Raw genomic sequence first — 27178 nt, forward strand, 5'->3', positions numbered from 1 at the left:
CAAATATGATAATGCATGTTTAAACAGACATTATGTAAGCAGCGAGGTGAAGAAGGAGCGAAAGTCTACAATATAATATTAAGTGGCGGTCGCAAGACAATAAGTGGCGACCGCAAGATAATAAGTGGCGGCCACAAGATAATAAGTGGCGGCCGCAAGATAATAAGTGGCGTGGGCCACAAGATAATAAGTGGCGGCCGCAAGATAATAAGTGGCGGGGCCACAAGATAATAAGTGGCGCGGGCCACAAGATAATAAGTGGTGGCCGCAAGATAATAAGTGGCGTGGGCCACAAGATAATAAGTGGCGGCCGCAAGATAGTGGCGCAGGCCACAAGATAATAAGTGGCGGTCGCAAGATAATAAGTGGCGGCCGCAAGATAATAAGTGGCGGTCGCAAGATAACAAACGTCCAGAAACAATGTCAAGTGACACCAATGGGGCTTCATAGAATACTAGTGGTGTACTTCTTGCGTGAGCCACGCCATAGTAAAATATTTACATCAACAAAGTGTGCACATGTACTTACAATATTGCGCAACATCGTTAAGTAAAAATTGACAGTTGCGACGATTTGAAAGGCGTATACGCTGACCTTTTACAATTTTTTTAAATAATGTTTTTCGCTTATAGCGTCATATTTTGATGATTTTTTTAACAATCTTCTAACAATATTATTTTCCATGATTTCACTTCACTAAATTACGTAACGGTAAGCCGATAAGTCCCTAACACCCGGGTTGTGCTTAGGATTATTCGTCCAAAAGTAAAGCTTTATATTTTAAGCAGAAAAAGCAACCCGACTTGTATATGCTCCTCCAAGAGTCCTGCTCAAAACACTACACTTATTCGATCGTTCTTAAGGCAAACAGATATTCAGCATCACTGAAGGCAATCATTTGGAGTATCACAAAAACTTACCAAGTAAATACTTTTGGTTTTGGGTAGTAAATGTTCAAAAGCACCGGAGTAGTGCGTACGATTATTTATCCACAAGTATAATTTTTCATTGTTAACAGCCAAACCATCCATACCAGTTCCGAAGTCATACAACAGAAATCTATATTCTTAATACCACATTGACGTTTTCGTATTGTCTAAAGGATGTTACTACATAAGTAACTGATACATGTTTTGTGTGGTGTACGTCACTGGCCAGATTCCGAGGGCAAAGTTACAACTTCGAAGCTAATTAGTTGATAACGTAACGTACATAATTCGTACGACTTCCGCACTGTAACGAGCCCCTATGGCTTTAAATAATGAAGTTGTTTGCAGAGTGAAAGATGACGGAAAACTAAGACGACACTATACGTACATCTTGGCTTGATTTGCGAGGTGTGCAGCGGTAGACTACTATAGCAAGCGAAAACGAGTTTTTAATCTATAATGGCAAACTTTTCGATGTTAGATTTTGCGGATATTTCCAGCAGCAGCTCACGACCAGCCATGGAAACATCTGAAATCGTCAGATATCCTTTTCGCCTGATTTTATACATTGTTGTGTTTATATTCGGAACGCCTGGCAACTGTCTCATACTCCGTGTTTATTGGACCAAGTCCCACAAGACAAGCACCCATGTTCTGATTATGGCATTGGCATGGGCTGATCTTATGGTGTGCTTGTATATGATTGTTAACATTGTCAAAGAAGCTCTGCTGTTTACACGCAGTGATCACAATGGCGTTGCTCCAATCATTTTTGACTTTTTGGAGCCGTTTGAAACCACAGCCATTGGTACCTCGATTATGGTTACCGGAGTGATTGCAGCGGATCGCTACGATTGCGTCTGCCGTCCACATCGGCGTTTCTTTACCCATAGACGGGGTAAGATAGCGACATGGGCATCGCTTCTGTTCTCGGTGTTCATCAATATCCCTCAGTTTATTGGGGGTTTCCCGGACTCTAACATTCCATCTTTAAGCACGATTGTATTTGCATTTCATGTGCTTTTGTTCGTTACCGTACTTGTGATGATTGCCGTTTGTTACAGCTTAGTTTACAGAGCAATAAAGAAACACGTCAAAGTTGGAACGGTGTCGACCGCTCAAGATGAACATGGTTTAGAGCTCGAAAGTAATTTGTCGACAAGGCTTACTTCGACAGTGTCCCAAACTGTCGAGTCAGTGTTTTCATCTAATCGGGCTGATCAACCCAGTTCAAGCAGTGCTAAACACGTCAGAATGAAGATGAGTGGGGCACCAACTCTTCACGGTACATCCCCCTATGAAAAAACACGGACAACGTTGACACAGCGAGGTGATACGTCTACAGGGGGTCGACTCCCCGGTAGTGGCACTAATGCATGGCGGGCAAGAGAAAACCAACAGAGGGCCAACGCTGTACTCCTACAACGCAAGACAACAAAAATGCTCTTCATAACAAGTGTAGTTTTTCTGTTGACCTGGCTACCATATTGGATATCGATTGTTGTTAGTTTTGCTATTGGGGGTGGTCTGAATATCAACCCCGTTGTTGTGCGAATATGGGATGATCTCCTTTTATTACTTTACTCTAACAACCTTCTTAATCCAATCATTTACGGAATTGCAAATAAACGATTTAGGAAAGACTGCCGGGATATGCTACGCAAGATCTGCTGAGCAAATCCATGTTAATGACACCTTTCCTGAACTTATATGGATTATACCTTTTTAGTTATACACACATTTTTTTAAATAATGTGCAAGTTCATGTATGATATATTCTCACTCACCGTTAACGTTGTAAGGTACCGGGTAGTTGTCTGACTCTTCCAAATTGGATGGTATTAATTTGGTTTCTATGTGAAAACTTACTGAAAGGCACTGGACACTAAAGTCACAATGTTATTAATTTTAAGCATAACAACTTACTCGGTGACGAGCATTCGAGCTGTTGAGAAAACAAAACATTGTGAGAAACGGCTCCCTATAAAAGACTTCAGCGGAAGCCTTTTGTTATGCATCTGAAAGCATGCCAAGTAATGCAACACGGTTTGTTTTCTTCTTTTATTATTCTATGCAACTTTGACCAATTCAGCTCACAGGTTTGATGTTTTAAGTGTCAAGTGGGAATACTGGTCTTTGACAATATTATTCCCAAACGTGTCTAGTGCCATTGTTTGAACTATGCATCATTTGCAGCCGTGTAAATGTAATTCCAAGTTAATATACAAAATAGCTTATTGATTGATGTTATCATTTTCCCAAGTTTCTAGTGGAATCGCTACGCCAGGTTTGAAGAAAAATGTTGTTTTTGAGGCGATTGTTGGTCGACTTTCATTGACAAGTTGCTCTCGGTTTTTCCCACTGTCCGTCCGACAAATGTAAACAGGTTGTTGAAACGATATTTCATATGTAACCCTATACCCAAATGCTCACATTTTCTAGCAAAATACAGCAACACCAATGATGTATTTTTGTATATATATATGTCACACATTCAGTATGACTGCCAAACAGTACACCACGACACAGTATGTCATTAGCTCGCTACCACTTAACATTATTTTGCCTTGTGATGGGTTAAATGTTTGAATAAGGGAATCAATTAGTGAAGAGGTTTTAAAGCCAGTGGACACTTTCGGTAAACAGTATTGTCCAAGGCCCACACTTCGTGTATCACAACTTATATATGAAATAACAAACCTGTGAAAATTTAGGCTCAATCGGTCATCGGAGTCCAGAAAATAACGGGAAAACCCACCCTTGTTTTCACACGTCTCGATGTCGAGAATTGATAAATTGTTTTAAATTTTCTCAAAAAGTAAAGCATTTCATGGAATAATATTTTAAGAGAAGTCTTTAACCATTACCTTCTGTAAACCTTATAAGTTATTTGTAAACCTGTGAACGTTGTTATCTGTTCCGAATCACTGGATCTAACGTGGACGCAGGCCTTGGTGGGTTTAAACCTCCATAATTCTGCCGATTATTTTCCATGTCCAGTGTTTGCATTCCTACACATACATCCCTTTCTTTTGTTGATAAACAAACCGCCTTGGTTGGCATGGGATGGACGGCCGAAATTGGTAAAACACTCAATCGTATGAACATATGTATTAACCAAATTCACGACTTTGGCAAAATACCTCCCATAATTAGTTGTTTTGTTTTCAACAAAATCAACACAATGTTTGAATAGATTTAACATACTCTTAACGCAAGCACCTCCACGCTCTGAACTAAGGAACTGCATATACCATACTGCACGGTACATATAACAGTACCGTGGGGTTGAAGCTTGGTTTTTGAGGTTTTTGAACCTCGTACAAACGAAGCTGCATCGAGGTCGGCTTCGTTGTACGAGGTTGAAACCTCAGAAAACCCATGCTTTTACCTGATGTATCAAGTACCGTTATGTACCGTGCAGTATAGTATCTATTATATGCAGTTTTTGAATTCAGAGTGGGCCGGTGCTTGCGTTAAGAGCCTTGGAAAGGCTACTCGTGATTTAATGTTCTGCGACAACGGACTTCGCATCCAATTATTTGTACGGTATTCACCCGAGGGCGGAGGCTAATAAGTTTCAACTGGCGGCAAGGCCAACAATGACGACTATCCTCAATAACTCGTGGTCATCCACCGTCAGTCTCTCTTTTCTACTTTTACTATTTTCTCTCACAGAAGGAAATTGGTTTTGCGATTTTCGCGTTTACAGTAAAACAGTTAGGTAATTGAGTAATATTGACCAGATATTGGGTGGCATCAGCCTAAGTGCAACCTTAGCTCTTTTACTTCTTGATTCACCTGCATGCCGTCTATGTCACCCAACTCTTCCTGACTTAAGTTTAATCTTATATAGGATTAAGGACGAGTTAAATTCGCGTATCCATACAAGTATGATGCATTGAACCCATCCCAAGTTAGGATGGTCACTCGTCCTAACTCGAGATAAGATTAATCATAGCGTTTTGTGAAATCGGCTGCAGAACTAATGACGTCATTATTACAGACATTCATACCCCTCAATGTGACTAGGGAATCAATGTGTGGTGAAGAGGTTTTTATTAGTGGTTTAAACCCGCCGAAGCCTGGTTCTTGATAATTTTACCGAGACAAAGTCTCGGTAAATTATTAAGAATTCGGCGGGTTTAAACCACTAGTTTAAAACGGATTAACACACTTTGTATATCAACCATAAATACCTTTACCATCATAATGTAAATTTGAGAACGAAATTTTGGTAGCTTTGCCCTTGCCTCTCGTCACTCGTACGCGATTTATGCGTTCTTTTCTACTCATGTAAATGGGTCAATTTAATAAATGAAACTAACATCTTGTTTCTGCCTCTCAAAACAGCTAAACGCGCGCGACTATGTTGGAACCAGACTGAATGATTCTGCCGCAGACGACATTAAGGCCGTGTCCGAAACGGCGACTTCGGCTACAGCTACGGCTAGATCGCGCGCGTCTGCCTATTCTTTAACACTGGTAGACGCGCTGATTTAGACGTAGCTGTAGCCGAAGTCGTCGTTTCGGACACGGCCTCACTTCAGTGCATTCGCTCAACTTTTCGGGCTCTTTCACTATGAATAATTGTATTGTTTTGTTTAAAAACGAATTTTAATAAGAATTTGTTTTTCTCAAATATATATAACTTCACAAAAATTGTTCTTTTAATTTGTGTTCCTGGCATGGGCGTCCATTTGACTTGAAATAGGGGGGAGGGGGGGGGGGGGCTTCAGGATTCTTATCATTTGCGGCGTGGGGTCCGGAACCCGCTTAAGTGCCCCAGTATGTCCTAATGGTCACTGGTGCAGTCTAGGCCTTTGAAGGGACATCATTTGAACCTACTGATGATCTGTACTAGGAATTAGTACAGTAGAAGTTAGTCCAAGTTAAACTAATTGTTTTTTTTACCAGTGATAGGTCTAGTGGGTTCATTTTATGGAAATGATACACACACTTCAGATAATTAATTTGTATAGACTTTTGTTTTCTCGTACAAAGTTGATTTTAATCATTACGATGTAAGTCAGTTAAAGCCTCGTTCTAACAAGTTTTTGCAGTTATTTAAATTATTTGGAGCAATTTATCATAAATACTTTGTTGCTCATTTTAAACTGACTCATCTTTCTTAGAAGGCCTAGGGCCTACTTGTGTTTGTGTTGTGTTTGCATACAAATTTGTTGTCTTTATGATTGATAAGAACACTCAAAGGCACTGTACACTTTTGGTAGTCACTCAACATAACTGTTAGCATAAAAACTCACATGGCCTGACATTACAGTAAGATGTCTAATGTTTGCAAACAGATTAAAGAACGATCAAAATAAGAATAAGGTGTTGTGTTTGAAGGTTTAATGTCAACTTAACTTCTTGCATCGAACTTAAATAAATGCTTTGTCAGATCGAAATCACTCGTTTTACCTTAAAGTACATACTGAATAAATACAATACTTTGAAACATCAAATTTCTTAGGGTTGTTCTAAAACCCCCTCGACCCCCACGAACCACGACCCACGACCCCTCGACTTCCGCCCCGTGTTCGAAGAATGTCCCAATTCCGAATTCATAAAATGTCGCTTTACGGTCCCCGATTCAGAATTCACAGTGTGTGATCCGCGACGCAACTTCCTTCCACGACTAGACTTGATTTCAAGTCTGAGACTGCGGTTATATTTATCTGCATCAGCCACACAGAATTGGGAGTATTTACTCTCCGCTTCCGCACGTCACGTGCACACCGATTGTGGACCCCAAACACGCCCGTGTAGCCATTTGGTCGGTCGGGTCTACAACCTTGAGGCTAGTAATACCATGGAGGAATAGTACACAGGGCCCAATTTCATAGAGCTGCTTAGGCACAAAATTTTGCTTAAGCAAAAAAATCCTCGCTTAGTAAAATCAGATTACCTGACAAGACTCCACTCAATTGTAAATGCTAAGTAAACCACAGCTAAATACCAGTGACAAGCAATGTACATGGCATGAAATTTTTTGCCAGTAACATGTGTAAAATAAGTGAGTTATTAATTTTCGTGCTTAAGCAATTTGTTATTGCTTAAGCAGCTCTATGAAATTGGCCCCAGGACGGGAGCGATCGGCCGGAAATGGGTCTGCCTGATCATCACGTAATGAGTTGGCCGTAATCGTATTCGGGCGGTACACGCAGGTTTCCAGTTGGGATAATAATCTCGGATCGGCCATAAGATACACGTGGAAATACCGCGGTTTTTTATTTGTACATCACAATTGCCACAGGCCCGATCTCGGCAGCCAATCACGCGAAGTTTGCTTCGTGCATACTACGTGTGTATATATAGTACGGTATGTCTCGTACGCTTTGTTGTTGTGATGTGCGAGGCATGGTAGTCGGTGTACAGAAAAAAAAGATCGCACAAAAGTCGATGGTCGAGGGGGTCGTGGGTCGTGGGTCGTGGGGGTCGAGGGGGTCGAGGGGGTTTTAGAACAACCCAATTTCTTATAGCTTGGACTTTTTTAAGGCACGCAATCCCAGTAAAAATTGTAGGATTGCAACACTCAACTTCCTTCTGCAACGGATATTGGAAAGTCACGGCCCTGGGACACAGAGCGGACGCCCAGACACGCGGTAGTTAGCCATCAACGGTCTCTGCATTCGGAGGACAAGTTCCTGCTGCACAAGTCAAGTATTCGCAGGTCGTGTGAATTACATTTATAGGTAAGTAAAAATTAAATTGATAGTGTAGCTTTTGAAGATAAATAAATCAGGAACAAAAATTGGTAAAGAATCTACCTAAATGCTTCGAAGGGGATATGACATCCTACGCTTTTTGATTTTGTATGCGATGACAATGTTTGGTAGTTTGTTTATTTTGTGTAGGCCGTATTTCCATTTGCACAGTTTAAACAAAAATCAACAGCAGTAATTGTTTATGAAAAATGTAATAACGATGAGTACAAGTTGGAGCTATATTTAAAGATTAACCCTCTCCTGTAGTGGAGTACCCATACACACAGAGCCTTTGTAAAGCGCCTATTCATCGAGATCAATGTGCTGAAAAGAACAAAACCATAGGAACCAAACTACAACAAATAACATCTGAAACTAATAAGTTTTGGAGATTTTATGAACAAATGGCAAAGAGTTATTTCTGAGGCGTTAATGGGAGGTTGTTCCATATTCACGTAGCAATAAAGAACAAGTTCTAGGCCCAATTTCATAGAGCTGCTAAGCACACAAATTTGCTTAGCACGAAATTTCTTCCTTAAAAAAAAAACAGGATTACTAACCAAATTTCCATTTGTCGCTTATTGCTCGTTACTGGTATTCAGCTGTTGTTTGATTATCCTGAAAATCACGAGGAAATTCGGTTGGTAATGCTGTTTTGATAAATTAGTAAATAAATTTTGGGGGGCTAATCATGCTTACTCGCAGCTAGAGCTGAATTGCGAAGGGCGCGGCTACAACGTGTTCGAGAAGCAGGCATGCAAGGGCGCATTCAGCTGCCAGCCACATCAACCCATTATGACCACGGAGCACAGCCAAGATCGAAAGTGTTTGATTTTTTCCTGAGGGAGGAAAACCGGATAGTCTGGAAAACCCTCGTGGCACAGCAGAGAACCAACGCACAACTCAACTCACATAACAAATTATGGCCCCGACCGGGAATCGAACCGGGGTCACCTTGGTGAGAGGCGAGCGCTTTACGCACAAGCCAACCACGCCAAGGGAGAAATTTCATGCAAATTTTTGTCCTTAGCAGCTCTATGAAATTGGGTCCTGGTTGTGAGCAGATGAGAGTGTTCTGATGGTTGGGTGTTCGGTTTATAGGCGTATGGTATCAGAAGCTTTAGCGTGGCGGTTGGTAGAGAGCAAGGCAAGATGATAAGTAGCCTGGTGCTCTAGTCCTAGGAGGCATTATACACAGTTTGAGAGTAACACTTTAAAAGTTACTCTCTCTTTGACCAGAAGTCAATGTAACTGATGAAAGTATCCAGATTGCGATTGTTTCATAACTTATAGGCCTACTAATTGTATGTGAAAATACATACTGCCCACTAATACCATAGCAATAAGACTTCACTGTTAGGCTATAATATAAAGAAATCGAATTGATAATGACATGCTGGTTTAGAACATGAATTACCTTCTTAGATATATCAGGTTTAATTTATAAGTTAACCGGAAAGGAGTTACCAAATTAAGGTAGAAGTTTATGATAATTCGAAGAAACCAAATCACTCTACAAATAACAGCAAGACGGATAAGGTTATCTTGTCTTGTAGCAAGGAAATTATACGAAGATGAACTTGGATCTAATTATTTATATAATCAAAGCTATGAATGGCAATTTGGACGTTATCAAAATCTCCCAGCTTTAGAAGTTTATATTTGAAGCAAAGAGGAGTGGCATGTGCATTGTACTAGATAGAACACACATTACGATTTGCGTGTTGTTTAAAAGATATAGTAGTCTTCTTGAACAAGGAGAGGTACACTTTCTTCATATCTATTTAAATATGGATAAACTTAACTCTTAAAAACCAGCCAAACTGTATTACATTTTAAGGTATTCTTAGTCATGTCGATATTAATGTAATTGGATTTAGACACTTAATAGTTGGAAGTCCAGAAAGGTTTGGGAGACACCGTTTAAAGGCAGTAGACACTATTGGTAATTACTCAAAATAATTATTAGCATAACACCTCACTTGGTAACGAGTAATGGGGAGAGGTTGATGGTATAAAACATTGTGAGAAACGGCACCCTCTATAGTGCCATAGTTTTCGAGAATGAAGTAATTTTCCATGAATTTGATTTCGAGACCTCAAGTTTAGAATTTGAGGTCTCGAAATCACGCATCTAAAAGCACACAACTTCGTGTGACAAGTGTTTTTTATTTCATTCATATCTCGCAACTTCGACGCCCAATTGAGCTCAAATTTTCACAGGTTTGTTGTTTTATGCATATGTTTAGATACACCAAGTGAGAAGACTGGTCTTTGACAATTACCAATAGTGTTCACTGTCTTTAAATGATCTCTCTCACGAGGTACTGCTGTTCTTAGAAGGGACCGGTTATTAGAGGCACTTGACACTTTTGGTAGTTGCTCAAATTATTAAAAGCCTAAAAACGTACATGGTAATTAGCAACGTAGAGCTGTTGAAATCGTTAGAAATGACTCCCTTTGGGAGTAAGTATTTGAGAAAGAGGTAATTTCTCACTGGTTTGAACCTAACAAAGACTTCAGGTCTGAAGCCCTTGTCAGGCATCTCTGAGGCACACACACTTGTGCAACAAGGGTGTGTTTTATTTCATTGTTTTTGTCGCAACTTCGACGACCAATTGAGCCTAAATGATCACAGATTTGTTATTTTATGCATACGTTGAAATACACAGTGAGAATTCTGTTCTTTGCCAATGACCAAAGGTGTCCAGTGCCTGTATTAATATAGGTTTTCTCGGTCAAATTCAGAAAATGAGCAGCCAATTTCTTTTTCATGCGTTCGAGTTAAAGCTGTTTTGCCTCTCCAGTTGTTACTGCGTTTCAAATTCAGAATTCTGCCATTCAATTTCGTTTGAGTAGATTTAAATTCCTTTAGCACTCTGTTCAATTTAGCGTATCGCCATTCTTTTTCGTGGCACACGCGCCTCAAGAAGCGTCTGCGAATTTGAATGATGCTCTGATGAATTGTTAAATTAAATGATTATTTTGCTAAATCGAATGACGCAACATTACATTTGACTATAATTATAAAACGAAGTCGAATGACCTTTTTCAGTAGTATTCGATTTCGCGCGAAATAGAATAGCTTTGTGGTTAAATTGGCTGCTCATTCGCTGAAATTGACCTACACACAAATCGATATTTCGCCCAGTGCTCTATTGGTCTTCTTGTCTGCCATAGACGAGACACATTCCCTTTTGCCAAGTATAGGCTTTTATAATTAAACCATTTATATGCACAACCAGCACCAGCCTTAAAGTCACCTGGAAGTGGTATTTTGTCAAAATAAAGCTTTTGTCTCTAGTATATGTGTTTTGATGAGTGGAATGTGAATAAACAGTTAACTAAGGTTTTAAAAAATCAGTTCATATGTTATTTACAAATTTAAGAGTAGACCCCGACCCAAGAGGGCGCTGTTCGTGACGTCAATCGACTTTGCCTGTAATGCGTAGAGTAAACACAATTGCAAAGTACATGTACGGACCAAGTCGTGAGTTTGTACGTTTCAAAAAAAAAAATGTAATTTGCACGTGTGTTTACTATACGCATTGCAGGCAAAGTCTGCCTCGATTGACGTCACAAAAGGGGTAGGCGGAGTCAGCCCCCAAACAAATTTATATATTTTTTAAACATATAAATCGTGACAAACAATTACTAAAAAAATTGTTTTATTGTTCGTAAGCATATACTCTTATGTTTGAAACAAAAACAATTCTATTTCCAGGTGACTTTAAGGAACTTAGGCATCCCTAATTTACACACAATTTCTCATGTGGGGAATTTTCCAGGCGTGCAATTTTCAGGATATAAACGAAACTGTTTTATCTGTCACACTTTGAACTGTAAGTTCATTGTGAAACAAAGTCTGGTACCTGCACAAATCCGAACCGGACGCCAAGGTACCTATAATTAGGTTGCCGAACATAGTGCGTATAACTATTTCAGCTGTCACGACGTTTTGAAGTGTGGTCCCGAACTGTGAAAACTGGAGTGCTTAATTGATTAATTGTGTATATTTATTTAACAAATTAAATCACCGTGGCACTACTTTATTAACCACTCATGAATATATAGTGCACAGTCTATTTATGTAGGTTAAATGTCATGCTGTATTGACATAAACGAATCACTTTCCAAGATGGCAGCTAATCCAGCAACAACCTTAAGGAACTTCAGCAACCCTAGTTTACACAATTTCTCACGTGGGGAATTTTCCAGGCGTGCAATTCTCAGGATAACGAAACTGTTTTACTGTCACACTTTGAACTTTAAGTTTCTTGTGAGACAAAGCCCGGTAGTGCAAAAATCCGAACCGGACGCCAAGTCACCTATAATAATAATGTCGCACATTGTGTGCGTATACTAACTATGTCAGCTGTCATGACGTTTTGTAGTGTGGTCCCGAACTGTGAAAACTGGAGTGTTCAATTGATTCTCTGTGTATCTTTATTTTACAACACTGGCATGTGTTTACCTCACCAAGTGTATATAGTAACGGAAATACTTTTAACACAGTTAAGTTATTGTCACATTCATAGATACCAATTTAACACCCCAGATTTTCAGGGCGAAAGGGTGTGGTTTATATAAATAGCATTATGGAAAAGCTTCATTAAAGAATGAAAGCTAGCACAAAAAACCTTCCATCTGACAACTCACATCTGTTATCCCCATGTAATTCCTTCATAACAGAGGGCTTTTTTGGATCATGCACAAACCCACGCCCCTGGCAGAATAACTTCTCATCTATTAAAGGAACACTTTGCCTTGGATCGGTCGAGTTGGTCTTTGAAAAGCGTTTGTAACCGTTTGCTATAAGATGCACGTGGTTAGAAAGATGTTTAAAAGGTATAATACAATCATCCACACACATTTGCCTCGAAATTGCGTGGTTTTCCTTTTACTTTGCGAACTAACACGGTCGGCCATTAATGGGAGTCAAAAATTTGACTCCCATAAATGGCCGGCCGTGTTTGTCGACGAGGTAAAAAGAAAACCACGCAATTTGGAATGATACTTGTATGGATCATTATGTTCTACTTTTAAAATATCTTTCTAACCATATGCATTCTATAACAAACTGTTACATATGCTTTTCAAATACCAACTCGACCGATCCAAGGCAACGTGTTCCTTTAAATTTGTTGACCAAATAAATGAAAATGCATTTTCTCTTCCACACCAAGTGTCTTATTTTACTCTAGTAGTATTGGGGCAGCTGTTTTCTTAATCCAAGATGGCGGTGATAAACATGTTCTGGACTAAGAGTGTTCTGCTGATGGCTTTCCTGGCATGCCATCTTCACTTTGCGGACGCTCAGGTAATCATTTGTATGAATCCAATGGTATAGACATAGACTGTTGTTTTGTTGGTTGGAAACTAAGACACTGCTCTAAAGACACAGCCCTGTTTAGTAAAACCATGGTAAAACAGTACTGCTCTAGAATTGCAAAAGTCGTGGGTTAAAATCCAACCCAAGTAATTAATATTTGCACTTTACATTTTCAACAGAACTATAAGTATATATGCAGTGTGGAATAATAACAAGGAGTAAACAATGAATGGGGAGACAGGGGCGGGGTCAAGGGAAGGGGCTGGTTTGACCACACGACCTGCTTATGATACATTACGCCTGAAAGACTACCACAACGTCGAAACGTCAGGTAATAAAGCTATGATTGTGTTTGCATTTATACCACCACAGGTCCTTTTGGTTGGTAAGTTTGCAAAAGCTAATGTTGTTTATCTGACAATGGATAACACTTCAATAAATCAGTTAATTCTTTCTATTTAGACGACATTGCCCACGGCTTCATCTGACGTGAATGACTTCCAACTGACCCAGGGTCAAGCCAAGGGCGGAACCTGCCAATGCTCGATCAAAACACCATTCCCCGTGGTTTGTACGGACTACCAAATAAATAACAACTCCGAGCAACTACGACAGATTCAACATGAGGTAAAGCTATAGACTTGATTTCAGGTCTTAGATCGCGGTTATTCTTCTGCATCCCAGCCACGAAAAAGGCCCCCACATTATTCGTTATCACGCGTCCTAACTTGCGACACAAGAGGGCGCTGTTTGTAACGGCTATCAGACCGACTAAAAGCCACGATCAATTTAGAATATAATACTGGTCTTTGATTATAATGGTATCGGGTGTAGCTGTATGTGAGATTGTAAATTTGGTTGGTTTGATTACGGGTTTCCGAGTGTACTCATTGTTAAAGGCAGTGGACACTATTGGTAATTACTCAAAATAATTATTATCATAACAACTTTCTTGATTACGGGTAATGGGGAGAGGTTTATAGCATAAAACATTGTGTAAATTCCTTTCTTTCTAAAATTGGTCGGAAGAATTCTAATCTGTGTACTTTTTGTAAAATGGTAGAAGAGACACTAGTCCACTTCTTTTGTAATTGTTAGGTGTCTCTGTATTTTTGGCGTCAGATAAAACACTGGTTGACTAATACACTGAACATTGACATTAATTGTGACAACACGACCAAGCTGTTTGGTGTCCTTAATAGAAAGTGGTCCGCTCTCAATTTAATTCTCATTCTTTGCCGTTTTCATATTTATCGGATGAAGATGAACGACAGAAAGCCCTCATTTGTTCTTATCAAAAAGGAAATAAATCATTATTTTGTAATGGAAAAATGATCTTTGTTAAGAATAACAACTTAGATAAGTTCACTACCAAATGGGAGCCTTTTGTATTGCTCTGTACCAACTAAATGCCTCGCATAATCATCAAACTTCCTGTTTTTGCAATTTGCCATTTCTCTCTTAGTATCGTTCTATAAGTAGTTGGTTTTACCAGTAGTTTGTGTAGCTTTGTACATTGAAGAAACTTGAATAAATTTCCCCCTACAGGGAAAAAATAAATAAATAAACAAACAAATAAAACATTGTGAGAAACGCTCCCTCTGAAGTAATGTTGTTTTCGAGAAAGGAGTAATTTTCCACGAATTTTATTTCGAGACCTCAAGTTTAGAATTTGAGGTCTCGAAATCAACCATCTAAAAGCACACAACTTCGTGTGACAAGGGTACTTTTTTCTTTCATAGTTATCTCGCAACTCCGACGACCAATCGAGCTCAAATTTTCACAGGTTTGTTATTTTATGCATATGTTGAGATACACCAAGTGAGAAGACTGGTCTTTGACTATTATCAAAAATGTCCACTGCCTTTAAAGTGTAAGACAAAAATCAGTCTTTGTGCCCTCTCAGTGTACTCATATAGTGATAGTGTGTATGTAATAGAGCTTTCTCAGTTCACTTATAGACTTTTTAATTAGCTCTGCCCAGCTACAACTGGTCTTTAACAATTTCCAAACGTGTCCAGTACCTTTAAACAAAAAGTACCGAAGTTTGATCGGCTGCCAGCTTCTGCCAGACAGACAATCTTCCAAGAATGTGAAAAAATGGGACATTTAACCTTTAGTTTACCCTTTCAAAACCTGCCTCGTTGTGTTCAAAGTTCTGCATGGACAAGCCCCACAGTATCGTATGTAAACTTATCTCCACTAAGCACAGCAGCCGTGCCCTACGGTCTGCTGGATCTCACTTGCTGGTAGAGCCAAGGTCTTGAACAATTCGTTACGGTATGGTGGCCCTGAAGGGACATCGCATATCTCAAACGTGTGCGCATACGTATGCAATGTCGTGAAACAATTCGCAAATATGTGCGCACACGAATGCAATGTCGTGAAACAATTCGCGAATATGTGCGCACACGTATGCAATGTCGTGAAACAATTCGCAAATATGTGCGCACACGTATACAATGTCGTGAAACAATTCGCGAATATGTGCGCACACGTATGCAATGTCGTGAAACAATTCGCGAATATGTGCGTCTGCGAATATTATTTGCGATGTCGTGAATTTTATTGCATACCATGTTGCATACCTTTGAATAAAATGTCTAATGATCTGGGGGGTTTCTTTCCAACAGTGAGATAAGCGGTAGTCATTGCAGCAGTAGTCTTTGTTGTGAGGCAAGCGAGGCGTGTGGTCGTCCTTGACCTGGTGCCAAGTTCCTGGATATACACATGCTTTACAGAGGGAGCCTGCTGTAGCGCCACAGTACTCCCTAGATCGGTAACAAATTATCCACAACTATGACATCATCCTAATGGTATGCAACATGGTATGCAATAAAATTCACGACATTGCAAAACAAATCGCACTCGTGTGCGCACATATTCACGATTTGGTTCACGAAATTGCATACGTGTGCGCACATATTCACGACTTGGTCCACGAGATTGCATACGTGTGCGCACATATTCGCGATTTGTTTCACGAGATTGCATACGTGTGCGCACATATTTGCGATTTGTTTCACGACATTGCATACGTGTGCGCACATATTCGCGAATTGTTTCACGACATTGCATACGTGTGCGCACATATTCGCGAATTGTTTCACGATATTGTATACGTGTGCGCATATGTTCGCGATTTGTTTCACGACATTGCATACGTGTGCGCACACGTTTGCGTTATGCGATGTCCCTTCGGGGCCACCATATTACGGAGACCGTGTTTTCGCCAAAGCTGCTTCTGAATAAGCTCCCTGTCTCACTTCGCATAACAAGTTCACTCAACAACTTCAAGTGGGAACTACAAATGACTTTCATTGGGTATAAATTAAATTATGTTTATTCTTGATTTTCTTTTGTATACTGATTTCATTTTGTGTAGTTGCTTTGATCGGGTTTCTGGAGAAGTGCGCGTTATAAATCCATATTATTATTATTAATAATAAAGATTGACTTTCAGAACAATCATTTCGGCGAATTTTTAAGAATTTAAGAAAAATCTACTGGAACAAAATAAAAGTGAGAGATAGTCCAGGGATGACAGCCTTTTCAAGAGAATCGTTATTTGTTAAAAAGTCCCACACTAAGCTTTCGTAAAAGAAACCAACACTCCGTTTGTGGCAACTTTGTAATCAATGCTCTTTTTGTTTTTCTTAGATAAACAACTTGACACTTGATATTACTCAATTGTACGAGAAGGCAACCTTGCAATCAGAGCTCATCATTACCTTCCAGGACAACCTTGCCGAAGCTACTGAGAAATTCAACTTAATGGAGGGTGGGCAATTGCTGATCACCCGGGCTGAGATTGAGGGAGTACGCCAGAATGTTCGCGGCATGGCCTCTGCGCTGTACACATTACAACAGTGGCAAGGGATTCAGACAGATGACGAACAAGTGCAGAGAATTCGGGCCATTATGACAGACGTAAATATCAAAGAGCAAAAAAGAAGTAGAAGATTGCACTTAAAAATAAAAAGGTTTAAACAAATTTTGTGAAGTTCAACACATTTCTAAAACCGGGTAGAACCAAGGTTCAGCAGGATACTGGATTTAAAACACAAGGTTCCGGTCCGGAATGGGACCATGGTTTCACTTTCGAACGGGTCATGCTGACGGGTTGATAGGTCTCCCCCCCCCCGTACTAAATTCAGAGTCAACTGTCCCAGATCTAGGTTCAAGATGGAATTTTGGAGGTGCAACACTGGCCAGAAAATCCACAAAATCCGAGATTTTGCTTCAAAATTACCCGATAAACGTGTCTGGTCCTCTTCGTACTCATCTCTAAGCTAATTCCGGAAAAATATTCAGATACTCGGATATCAGTTTGTTATGATTTTATTATAGGTTGTATCGGCCATTATCAGCAACAGCTTTTTCATTTTTCGTTGAAACGAAATACAAATTAAGCATCAGTCTAAAAGCTCACTACCGGATCAGAATCAACCCGGATACTTGATCCTATGGGAATTGACCCATTACATCTTTAGAGTAATTACCAAAGGATATACCCTCCCTTTAAAATCAACAACTTTTGTTGTTGAAATTTTCCGATGAAAACTATAATAATATTTGTGTTGGTAATAGGGGTCTATAGAACGCTAGGTGGCAGCAGACTTACTAGGTAAATATCCATTGTTTACGTAGTTCTGAGCACGCGCACATTACCGAGATCAATGGAATTTACCTGGTAAGTCTGCTGCCATGAAGCGTCCCAAAAGTCCCATATTGGGTGCGTTCGTTTGGCTTCCCTGGGTCGACCCCGGTGTGTGGCGTTTTCTTTTTCCAGGACGAACGTGTGCAGATGATTACCCACGTTCGTCCTAGAAAAAAAAACCCACCACACACCGGGGTCGACCCAGGGAAGCGAAACGAACGCACCCATTGTTGCACTTTTCTATAGGTTTCATCCATCAGCACTGTTGTCGATGCTATGATGGAGTTTGAAAACAGCGACGACTTAGACGGCATGCAGCGTCGAATCACTGAGTTATCTGGTCAGCTAAGGACTTGCAACGCGGGGCAGCAGACAGGTGGTGGTGCACAGTACTCCCCTCCTACCGTAGGAACAGCAACTGTGAGTCCAGGCACCAGACATGGCTCAGTCGGTGGTCAAGCACTGCCGGAAAGATGGCCAGAGATGGCAAAACAAAGTAAATAATTGACTACACATCATGTAATTTATATAAAACAAACAACTGATGACATTCGATGAGCGCTAACACTTCGGTGGAAGTTATCAAACGGAAAGCACTTTGCATCAAAGGCAGAACGGAAACAATCGTTCGGGCCTAATAACAACAACAACAACAACAACAAAACAGACGAATGGTTTGTTTAAAAATACGCAGGTAAACTAAACTCAACGTTTCATGCTATGGCGCATTTTATGTGGATAGAAACTGACCAATATGTTTGATTGCCTGGGCCCAATTTCATAAAGCCTGTAAGCACACATATTTGCTTAGCATATAACTTCTTCCTTATATAAACAAGATTACCAACCAAATTTAAATTCTTTTGCATATTGCTTGTTACTAGCATTCAGCTGTTGTTTGCTTATCCTGAAAATCACGTGGAAATTTGGTTGGTAATCCTATTTTTATGAGGCAGTGGACAATATTGGTAATTACTAAAAATAATTATTAGCATAAAACCTTTCTTGATAACGAGTAATGGGGAGAGGTTGATAATATAAAACATTGTGAGAAACGGCTCCCTCTGAAGTAATGTAATTTTCGAGAAAGAATTAATTTTATGCATATTATGTTGAGATATACTGTGAAGGTTAGCAAATGTTTGTGCTTACATACTTTATGAAATGGGGCACTGGTAAAGTTATTGAACTTAAATCAATTGTGACCCCTTGTAGTTTTGGCGAGTTTCGATATTATTAAACGTCTGGAGCGAAGACTAATGAGGCCGTAAAAAGTGTGTATCAATTTGTCTCCTCTCTAAAGATAGCTGTGGAAGACTAGTCTCCGTTTCAGAGCCTTACACTGTACGAGGAAGTCTGAATCAATATGGAGTGTGGATGAGGGACCCGGAGGTGAATCCTGACTATGTGTATTATCATAAGTAAGTATGGAAGTAACACACATAAATTGAGTAGGATTTGAAACTTCATGGTGGAAATACGATATGGAAAGGTTTGCGGTAACACCATGTAATGAGTTATCTCTAATGATTTGGGGTGGTTCTGAAAAGAACCTTTGGTTTCCAGTCGACGTTTCGATCAGTATGCTCTGGAGATAGAAAATGATCAGAGCATACTGATCGCAACGTCGAGTTGAAACCACCGTTCTTTTCAGAACAACCCCATAGAGATAGACATTACATAGTCTTACCGTAGGACTAAACCTTTCTATAACACATCATGTAACATTGACTAAGGGGATACCGGACTATTGGTATTAGAGGACGATCAGTTATTATAAAATGTATACCAGTACCAATCCTCTAGAGAACTCCTCTGGAATACAATCAAAGACAAGTGTCTTTTTGATTTCCAGAACCCTGACTAAAAAAGTGGCAACCGAATCCAATGAACTTAATACAGTTTGGTTTGGTGTTTATTTGAAAACCCAGAAATATAGGTACCTTATCGTATTAAACAACCTTGCTGACCTGTTTAGTATTGAATGAGACCGAAAACCGGTTTTTAATAAAGGAATAAAAAGGTAGCTCTTAAACGGCCGTTAAACCGGTAGGGTCGTTGCCGTGTGACAAAGGCCCGAGCCGAAGGCGAGGGCGTTTATCGCTCGGCCACGACCCTGCAAGGTTTTAAAAGGCAGTTTAAGAACGAGTCACTACTCTATTATTCCCATCCATAGATGCCTTTTTGGTTAAAAGGCGTAATCAACTAAGAAAACTCATGTAAAACTCATCTGTTTTCCGACGTCCTTGAGCTCTGTACATGTGCTGCGTTTTTATGACTGAGACAGTTTTCGGATATGCTTCGTGCGCGTAGTAGTCTTGGTGCATGCAAGACGTTTCTCGTTTTCCTTTCACACACAGCGCGCGGCCAAGACCAGCGCGTATAGTATCCGAAAACAACCGGTCATAAACAGAGCTCCAGCTGGTCATTATCAACCGTTTAAACACCCCCACGTGTTGGCTCCACCAATAGGAGTAGCGAAAATGTCTGAGGTATTTATGAATAAACTTTTAAAGTGTCGAGTTTTAACAAGGTTTGGTATGGTTGTTGATGTTTTCACCGAGACAAAAATTGTCAAAAAATAAGATCTTCGTGTTTTTAAGCAGCTTTGATTACATCATTATAGGACTCAAATATTAATAATGTGGGAGTGTCAGAACATTATCCGTGATACGGGACGAAGGCGCAACTAAACAAATAACAAACATCTAATTGTGCGGTACACATTAATGATTATTTTTACAGTGCAATAAAAATGTATCCGAATACTTCCCTGTTTCAACAGTTACACATCCTCGAGTCAAACTGTGAAGTTTGGAGGCAGTATGAGTGTTGGTGCTTTCCAGCGGTCTAAAACCCATTGGATTAAAGGAGAAACTCTCCAACACATCAAGGAGGCGATCGTCTACAACAGCTCCCTCTATGCATACTCTGAGGAACGAGTGGCATACACGACAACGAGCTATGATTATCGTGGGCGCCTGAGGACAGAAACAAACTATCGTACTGACAAGAAACTGTCCAAGATCACAGGGGGCTCTTCACCGGATTCGAACATGACTATCGACTCAGACGGCGTGGTGAGTACGCGGGACATTGCGTCAGATACACCCCTTGATCGGATCGCTTACTCCGGTCCAAGTGACGTTCCAAAGATGGACCTGAGCGTAGATGAATCTGGACTGTGGCTGATATACAGTAATGAACTGGAGATGCTCGTCGTTAGTAAAGTGGATGAAGAAACGCTGGAGTTTGAGCGTACAGTTGAGAGTTCTTACCCGAAGAATAGCGTTGGGAACTGCTTCATCATCTGCAGGAAGGTCTACTGTCTGAACGGGGCCATGAGGTACGACTCTAGGGTGGCTTTCTTCATGGACACTGACAGTGGCTTCGAAGGATTCGTCAATGTCCCTTTCATCATCAAGTACGGGAGCCTATCATCGATTGAGTATAACCCACGTGACCAGCTGCTGTATGGCTGGGACAATGGCCATGCAGTTGTGTACAGTCTTACTTTCGAGTGACACCCTAACATACGAACACGCAACATCCCGCCACGAGTGTCGATTAAACAACGGCTACGGGATACTCTCAATATTTCAACTATTACCTTTTTATGGCCAAAAAGACATCGTAGATACCGATTAATAAACATGTTACGCTTACAATTTGCATAATAGTAATAAATAATTTAAGTCAAAATGTACCTCTCCGCGCGGCTTTTTCAGCTGAGAGTCAAAATTGTTTATGCAAGTTGACGTCATTGGCGCCTTTTCCCAATGGGTTTGTGCACAGTTCTCCAGCTTTGCCCAATTGAAAGCGCTATTTTCCACATCAAAAAGCGCCAACGAAGTCACAATTCCTTTGTCGCGCGGGTTTGTTTGACCTCACGTTATTCAGAGTTTTGCCTTGGAGTGTTTTTAATCGGAGAAAAAACATTTTTACCATGTTTTAACGTGAGGCAAGAGACTCGTTATATTACGACTGCATCTATAAAAAAAATGCAACAACTATATATTTCTGAGCATTCTGTGGCCGGCCTTTAAAGTTAAGAGCATAGTAATAATTCTATATCATACGAAGCTTAAAGTCACCTGGAAGTGGTATTTTGTCAAAATGAAGCTTTTGTCACTAAAAATATGTGTTTTTTATGAGTGGAATATGAATAAACAATTAACTAGTTTCCATGTTATTTACAAGTTTGAAAATAAGCCCGACCCGAGAGGGCGCTGTTTGTGACGTCAATCGAGGCGCGATGTATCGCATGCAGTGCCAAAACAAGATAGTGACGCTTGGCGCAAGCTAAAAACATGCCCTCAAGGTTTAAACAATACCTCGTTTTTTTCTTCACGTTAGGCAAATGCTTCTTTAGGTTCGTTACGTCTGTCAGGTACCTTCTTTGACTTCCCAACTAGCTGGAAAAATTGTTGGGATGGCGTCATGTTTTTGAAAAGAACTTTTCTATTCATGTCAAAATGTTAAGTGTATTCCGGATTCTCGAAGCACGACGGCTCGAAGAGTTTGCTGCACAGCGCTGGAAAAGACTTGCAAACTGACCCCATCTTTAGTTGCTTTACTGTCCAGCAGCAATACACCTGGTCGACATTGCCGGAAAAATGCAACAAAAAAACTTTTTCGAAACGTACAAACTCACGACTAGGACTTGAATGTACTTGCACGTACGTGTGTTCGATGTGCGATCGAGGCAAAGTCTGCCTCGATTGACGTCACAAAAGGGGTAGGCGGAGTCACCCGCACAACAACTTTATTTATTCTTTAAACTTAAAATCGTTAAAAACAATTACTGAATTTTTTTATTGTTCAGGAACATATACTCTAGTGTTGGAAGAAGAAAAAAATATATATTTCCAGGTGACTTTAAAGCAAGTTGAAGTTATTATCCTTTTGGTAAATTAGTATTATTGTTTCATTTTAGGACTAATTATATTTTACGCGTGACCCCGTGTCGATTAGTGTAGAAAATGTGTAAGCACTGCTGTTGTTCACAGAATGGCAATGGTATACAAAATTTACCCCTAAAAATAGAAAAACCCAATTATCACGATTATAAACACTTCAAATAACTAAAAACAAAAAGAACATTATTTTATCAGTGTAAATAGTGAACATTTTGTCACCCAATGTTAGGAGAGAAACCCAAAATGCAATACTGCATGAGCTTTTGCGGTATAAGATGGGGTAGAACATTTCACTTTCAAGTACTACGTTAATGGAAAGTTGTCGCACATTTTAAGAAAAGGAGCGTGACGTCCTGTAACGCTTTGACAAATTGTGTTTTCCTATAACATTCTTCTGCGTGGACATTATTCGCTGTGGGGTTTCGGTGATACCTAAAAAACGAGACCACCTCTTGAAATGACATTTTTTACAGGTTTACATTTTTTTGTATATAACTACACTTCTTTAGGATTAAAACTTCAAAAACAGAAAAAAATCGGATTACTCTTTGATACTTTATGTCAGGTGTTTGCAAAAAGCGAGACTAACCGATGAAATAAATAACGCTGTACGAATCGTTATTTCACTTGGAATTTATGTAGGCCTCTACAACACGCTATGTGAGTGTAGAGCGTCAGTAACGATTAACCTAAACCTGTCTATGTCTCTTCTTATACAACAACAATGTGTTTTGGGATATTATGCCATAATGCCAGAGGTTAGCCATCTCCCTGACTACCCAAAGGAAAATACAGTTTTCAGAAAAACAACACCTTTACAATATAAAAGTAAAATATTTCTATGTCCTCATTTTGGGGAAAAAAGAGAAAATGAACTGTTTAGATTAAAATTAAGCTTTGCATTATTTTGTATGCTCAATCGTTCATTGATAATAAAGCCAGATTGGAACTGTTCGGTTATCAAAACCTTTCAACTCTTTGTTCTTGATATTTTTTAAATCTATTTTTATGTAATTATTAATTATGTTTTTCATCTATTGTAGCGATAAGTGAATGAACAGTTCAGAATAACGGCTGAAAAATATTAGTGTTGACAACACAAAACATCGATTATGATCAAGCGCAAACGAGCTTTTCCTCCTAGCCAGTCAAAGTAGTGTTTAGTGGAGACCAATGATAACACCCAACGCAATGAATCTCACGACGTCTCACTTAGTGTATGCAGGCTGGCAGACCTCCAAGCTTGGTGGGAGAGGTTAGCTCAAGCTCTAGTAGACCTTTGTGTTGGAACGTCACAGCCAGTGTTTTAGCATAGAGCTCAGTGTTTTAGCAAACAATGTTAACAACGTATGGGAAGCCATCGGTACAAAAGCAAAAGCAGATGCAAAACAATTATGTAACAATGTAACACAAAATGTGCCAAATTAGTGAGTACTTTTTTTAAACAAACCAGCCAAAACTTGGAAGTATTTTTTTGTATTGAAATTTTGTCACAACATCAGTTTAAAAGAATTAGTTTTGCTAACATTCGGCCATCCATACCAACCAACGTGGTTTGTTTACCTATAGTAGAAATTGGTTGCCACCAGAGAACCAATTTCATAGAGCTGCTTAAGCAAAAAATTTGCTTAAGCACGAAAATAGCTCGCTTATTTTTCACATTACTGGCAAAAGTTTCATGCCATATACATTGCTTGTGACTGGTATTTAGCTGTGGTTTACTTAGCATAGCAATCGAGTGGAGTCTTGGCCAGTAATCTGATTTTACTAAGCAAAGATTTTTTTGGCCTATGTAGGCCTACATTAGTTTTTATAAAAAGCATTTAATAAAAACGTCACCGCGGAAACAAAAACCACGCCATCAACTCCTCCCCTAAACATTCTTTTTCATAGCGCCCTCTACTTTTATCAACCCTCTTCAGTCCTTTCATGGGGAGAGTCGTGAATAACTGGGGCCACATTATTTTCTGACACAGTGCTTTCTCATTATGTAACATCGATTGTAATCACGACGTATACACACCACAATTGTTTTACTATAAAGTATTTTCCGCCGATGCACATTTATTTTGAATTGTTTACTGAAGTTAACTGCAAAAAAAAAACTGGGGCGTTGAAATTTACACCACGGGTATTGTCACCATGGGCGTCAATCAGCCCCCTTCGATATATTTTGGAGGGTGGGGGACACTCTATCAAATGTCCCCACTCAAAATTGGCCCAAGACTGTGCCACATAGTTTCTAAAATGCAAAATTTTCCGAGCCCGCTACCGCACGCCGTGAAGGCTTCTCTGACACACGAATGCATCGATGACAGATTTGCACCTCCCCCTTGAAAGAGTGGATGAGGCTGAGAGATTCAAACGCAATGTCCCCACTGAAGATGAACCGTCGGCCCCTCAATCCACAGTCATTAACCTCTCATCATGTACCCTTTTAGATGCAGAAAATGACCTTCTCTCCAAGGGATACCACTTCTGCCCACTCCTCCCACAGTCAATCAGGTTGAGCTTAGTCAGGACCTTACTGACTTCTACCGTAGATAGATAGATAGATAGTTTATTTCTTTTTACATTCGTGGCCAACGGCCAAATTACAGTAACAATTACAGTACATACCAAAAATTTTACATACAGAAATAGTTACATATAAAAATATACAAGTTTTTATATATAAAATATAACGCCATTGGAGGCTATATTAAAATTTACAAAGAGACGTGAACAAACCACCATCAAAACACACACAAATGAAAGCACTACCTATTAAGTAAATTAACAAAATAAGGAATGGGACTGTTTTTAAAACATGAAGTTCTTGTTCTTAACCGGGAGAAATTATTAGCACTCCGTAGACTGCGGTAATGACTCTCACATCTAGTAGGAGGGAGAAGATCCATGGTGTGAGTAGATTTTGGAAGGCCCTTCTCCCTCCTACTAGACAAAGATTCAAGCTCGCAGTCTCGGAGTGCGTTGTGGTAAGAAGTAAAGTGATTACCCGGGACTATTCGGCATGCTCGCCGTTGAAGAGTTTTTAATTGTGAAGATTGTTTAAGTGTAATAGAGGAGTGCCGTACGGCATCAGCATAATCAAACAAAGGAAAAATATACCCTTAATAAACAGTGACAAGCTCGGTCTAGTAAACCCACATTTTTTTAAGCAGACGAAGCATGTACAGTTTGCAGTTAGCTTTGTTAGACATCTCAGAAATAATTTTGTTCCATTGGAAGTTATTTTGTACCCAAACTCCAAGAATTTTCACTTGGTCAACAAACTGAAGAGGGCATTAACTGATCTTAAGAATTGCGGGGACAGGGGATTGGTCTTTTGTAACATATCTGGAAGGCCTGTCACTTGGATGGATTTAAGCAAAGCATATTATTATCACACCGTTGACTAAATTTTGAGTGTTTCCTGAAGCTGGCTTTTACACAACAAAGAACGATTTTCAGCTAGTGTCAAATCGTCAACATGCTTCCAACGATTCATATTGTCAGGTACATCTTCAACGGCATCATTAATAATGACTTGGAAACAGATCGGTCCAAGCTTGTACCTTGTGGGAGGCCAACTGTATGAGTTTTGTATGTAGACAAAGTTTGATTATATCATGATTTTCTTCCTCCATGATGGTGAAATTGACATCGATACATTTCGACAGGACATTCTTGATTCTGAATTATACACAGCTCCATCAACAGATCTCAACCAGTTAGTTGAACAGTATGAGTCAGTTCTGAGCAATCTCCTAGACAAACACGCCCCCTTGATCACTGGAACAATTACGTGTCGCCCAAATGCACCTTGGTATAATGACAGTCTACACAAACTCAAATCGGAACTGAGATGTTTAGAGCGTGGATGGCGAGCCTCGAAACTTGAGATTGATCGACACATATTTAGAGCTAGGGGTCGTCAATACAATCAAATGATTCATAAGGCTAAAAACGGCTACCACTCTGCTCAACTGGAGAACTGCAGTATGCATGAGCTCTTTCACAAGGTGGATAAGTTGTGCAAAACATCACCAGCAAAAACTCTCCCATCTACCGACACCTCACAAGTACCACTAACAGCTTTGCTCATTACTTTAGTGAGAAAATTGAACGCAAAGCTATGGAGCTTCAAGAAAATCCGACTACAGATGTTTCACATATTCAATTTCAGATGTGTGAATCCGACTTTCAGACATTTGAACCTGTTTCTACACTGCAAATCATTCGACTCATAGCCAGTTCTCCGACATCTACCAGCAGTCTTGATCCAATTCCAACTGGTCTTCTCAAAAAATGTGCTAATGAACTTGCACCAGTTATTTGTTGTACTGTCAACAGGTCTTTCGCTTTGACACATTTTCCAGACATATTAAAATGTGCACACATCAAGCCACTGATAAAGAAACCTCAGATGGATCCTGAAGATCTCAAGAATTATAGACCAGTCTCCAACTTGAAGTTCTTGTCAAAAACTGTTGAGCGTGCGGCAGTTGTTCAAATGCAGAACTACCTGTCAACAAACAACCTAAATGCAACTATGCAATCAGCGTATCGGAAAAATCATAGTTGTGAAACTGCCCTGCTTCGTGTCATCAATGACCTACTGCTTGCGAAGCAGTCCTACTGTTATT

General features: G+C 39.8%; 2 protein-coding genes across 4 annotated transcripts; both read left to right on the forward strand.

Moving 5' to 3' along the window:
- Positions 1-1388: 1388 nt before the first annotated feature.
- LOC139954068 (D(2) dopamine receptor-like) lies at positions 1389-2603 on the forward strand. The gene has a single exon (XM_071953729.1). The coding sequence runs from the start codon at positions 1389-1391 to the stop codon at positions 2601-2603; it is 1215 nt and encodes a 404-aa protein (XP_071809830.1).
- Positions 2604-7464: 4861 nt separating this feature from the next.
- LOC139953960 (noelin-like) lies at positions 7465-23948 on the forward strand. Of its 3 annotated transcripts, none has more exons than XM_071953573.1 (7): positions 7465-7627; positions 12826-12959; positions 13434-13598; positions 16632-16901; positions 17878-18127; positions 18935-19052; positions 20417-23948. In XM_071953573.1, exons 2-7 carry the CDS (start codon positions 12876-12878, stop codon positions 21153-21155), a joined length of 1626 nt encoding a protein of 541 aa, XP_071809674.1. In that variant the 5' UTR covers positions 7465-7627; positions 12826-12875; the 3' UTR covers positions 21156-23948. The 3 variants fall into 3 exon arrangements, with proteins under 3 accessions (XP_071809674.1, XP_071809675.1, XP_071809676.1); XM_071953574.1 differs by having other exon boundaries at positions 12844-12959; XM_071953575.1 differs by having other exon boundaries at positions 12847-12959.
- Positions 23949-27178: the final 3230 nt, after the last annotated feature.

This window comes from Asterias amurensis, chromosome 22, assembly GCF_032118995.1.
Source record: "Asterias amurensis chromosome 22, ASM3211899v1".
In the NCBI taxonomy this organism is placed as follows: Eukaryota; Metazoa; Echinodermata; class Asteroidea; order Forcipulatida; family Asteriidae; genus Asterias; species Asterias amurensis.

What these genes read in the sequence shown, in the direction of transcription:
- LOC139954068 (XM_071953729.1), top strand. Translation starts at nt 1,389, where the DNA reads ATGGCAAACTTTTCGATGTTAGATTTTGCGGATATTTCCAGCAGCAGC.
- LOC139953960 (XM_071953573.1), top strand. Translation starts at nt 12,876, where the DNA reads ATGGCGGTGATAAACATGTTCTGGACTAAGAGTGTTCTGCTGATGGCT. An exon ending in TTCACTTTGCGGACGCTCAG is followed by an intron (nt 12,960 to 13,433) that starts GTAATCATTTGT and finishes CTTTCTATTTAG; the next exon opens with ACGACATTGCCCACGGCTTC. An exon ending in TACGACAGATTCAACATGAG is followed by an intron (nt 13,599 to 16,631) that starts GTAAAGCTATAG and finishes TGTTTTTCTTAG; the next exon opens with ATAAACAACTTGACACTTGA.